The following is a 1,752-nucleotide window of genomic DNA, read 5'->3' as shown; positions in this document are numbered from 1 at the left end:
TGTAAAACAGTCCAAATTACAGATTCTAATACTAACTTGCTCACATGTTTACCAACTTGGGCTTTCAAGTCCATAAAAATACAAATCCGTGTTTGAACAACTTTCTGTACTTCTTAAACAAGAGGAAAAAGAAAAAAAAGGGGAAAGAGGGGAGGGAGAGGGGAAGGAATTGACACTGAGAGAGAGAGAGAGAGAGAGAGAGAGAGAGAGAGAGAGAGAGAGAGAGAGAGAGAGAGAGAGAGAGAGAGAGAGAGAGAATTTTTTAAAGGAATTTAACTATTAACATGAAAAGCTTTCATCCACTTGAGTCACGATTTTGCTCAACGGACGTCCTGATAATCAGGAATGGAACTCCTATAACACCAAATGTATCGCTATACATCATATACGGTTACACTACAGTAACTACTTCTTGTTACACCAGTTCACTAAAGTTTAATATGCTCATGCTGCACTGTCACACTCCTAAACAGTGAGCGAGATACTACAGGGAGAAACACACTGACTGCAGGCTTTTCTAACACAATGCCATGATAAAAACAAACATCTTTAATTCCGTCACACGTACCTGGCTGTTGTGCAGTCCTTGTAGAGGACGTCGAAGTGTTTAACTGAGAGCAGCTTGCACCTGTTGACACCGGGCTGGATGGCACCCAGGCCACGCAGGATGCGGACCTGGTCAACATTGCATACAATGGGTTCGATTCCCAGTCGCTTGAGTTTTGTGTAAACGGTGTGGAGGCCGCCCACCAAGTGCTTCAAGAATAACTCGAAGGCTTGTGGTAGACATAGCATTGTATCGCCATTGATAATGAATGCTGCCACTTTTGCGCCGCGATAGTCCACGATTTTACATTCATGACTCTCTGAGGATGGCACAGGCGGTGGTGAGTGGTACTGACGGGGAAAGTCTTTGAGGCCGGCCAGAATCGAGGACATGGGAGGATCGGGACCCAAGTGAAACTGTGGAGGGATACCCCCGCCGAGCATGCCATGCCTGTAGCCGCCCAATCCAGGTGGGGACGACGTTGGGATGGGCACCGAGGGCGGCAGTTGCGACGTTAGGCTCTGGACTTGCGACACAGCCGCTAGTAGGTGCGACGCGAGCGAAGTCGACGACGGAGGAGAGGGACTTTTGTGCTGCGGCGATGAAGCCGCAGGTCGTCCGCCTTGGACAGCGCTAGGCTCCATGAGGGCCTCCGTACTCATAGCGAGTCCGAGTCGTATACACGTCCGCGCGCCACCACCAAGACACACACACTCGCCCTCAGATACAAACTACAACTCTACAACTGCTATTGGATCGGATTTCAAATCGAATAGTTACAAAAATCAAACAATCAACTGATAGCTGGCTCACTCAATTATTTGCGTTGCGAGTGCCATTATGATTGGTTGTTGGGGTGCTAGAGTGGCGGGGCTTTGATTGTGATTGGTAGACCTGCTGAGATGTGGGCGGAGTCAGCCTGCGCGCACCGAGGGGAGGAGCGTCGTTCGTCAGTCGGCGGCCAGCAGGCGGCATGGTAAGGAAAGGAGAGATGCGACCCAAGTTCGCTCAGGAGGATTAGAAAGCGGTACTATTCATCCTGTGAACAATTTTGAATAGAATCCTGTTGTATAAAGACCATGAAACGATGCCATGATTAAAAGTTCTTCTATTGTGTCCCATGTTCCAGATGCAGTTCGTGTAGCAGGGAGGGTAGCATTTTATCAGTACTAAACACTTGGGTTCTGTTTCTTCTATCGACGGAG

General features: G+C 48.6%; 1 protein-coding gene across 11 annotated transcripts in view; it reads right to left on the bottom strand.

Annotated features, from left to right (window-relative positions):
* LOC113829263 (dachshund homolog 1) overlaps nt 1-1,319 on the bottom strand; it is a 66,247-nt gene extending 64,928 nt beyond the window's left edge. For 5 of the 11 annotated variants that reach the window (XM_070136535.1, XM_070136538.1, XM_070136537.1 and 2 more), the window contains exon 1: nt 569-1,317. In XM_070136535.1, the coding sequence (XP_069992636.1) occupies nt 569-1,209 (641 nt within the window). In that variant the 5' untranslated portion in view covers nt 1,210-1,317. Of the gene's footprint in view, nt 1-568 lie in introns of all 11 variants that reach the window. The other 6 variants (XM_070136545.1, XM_070136546.1, XM_070136536.1 and 3 more) reach the window with 5 other exon arrangements.
* Between the last annotated feature and the right edge of the window lie 433 nt (nt 1,320-1,752).

The sequence above is a fragment of the Penaeus vannamei genome, chromosome 22, assembly GCF_042767895.1.
Source record: "Penaeus vannamei isolate JL-2024 chromosome 22, ASM4276789v1, whole genome shotgun sequence".
NCBI lineage: Eukaryota > Metazoa > Arthropoda > Malacostraca > Decapoda > Penaeidae > Penaeus > Penaeus vannamei.
Note: the sequence above shows the minus strand (reverse complement) of the source record. Positions and strands in the feature narration are given on the sequence as shown.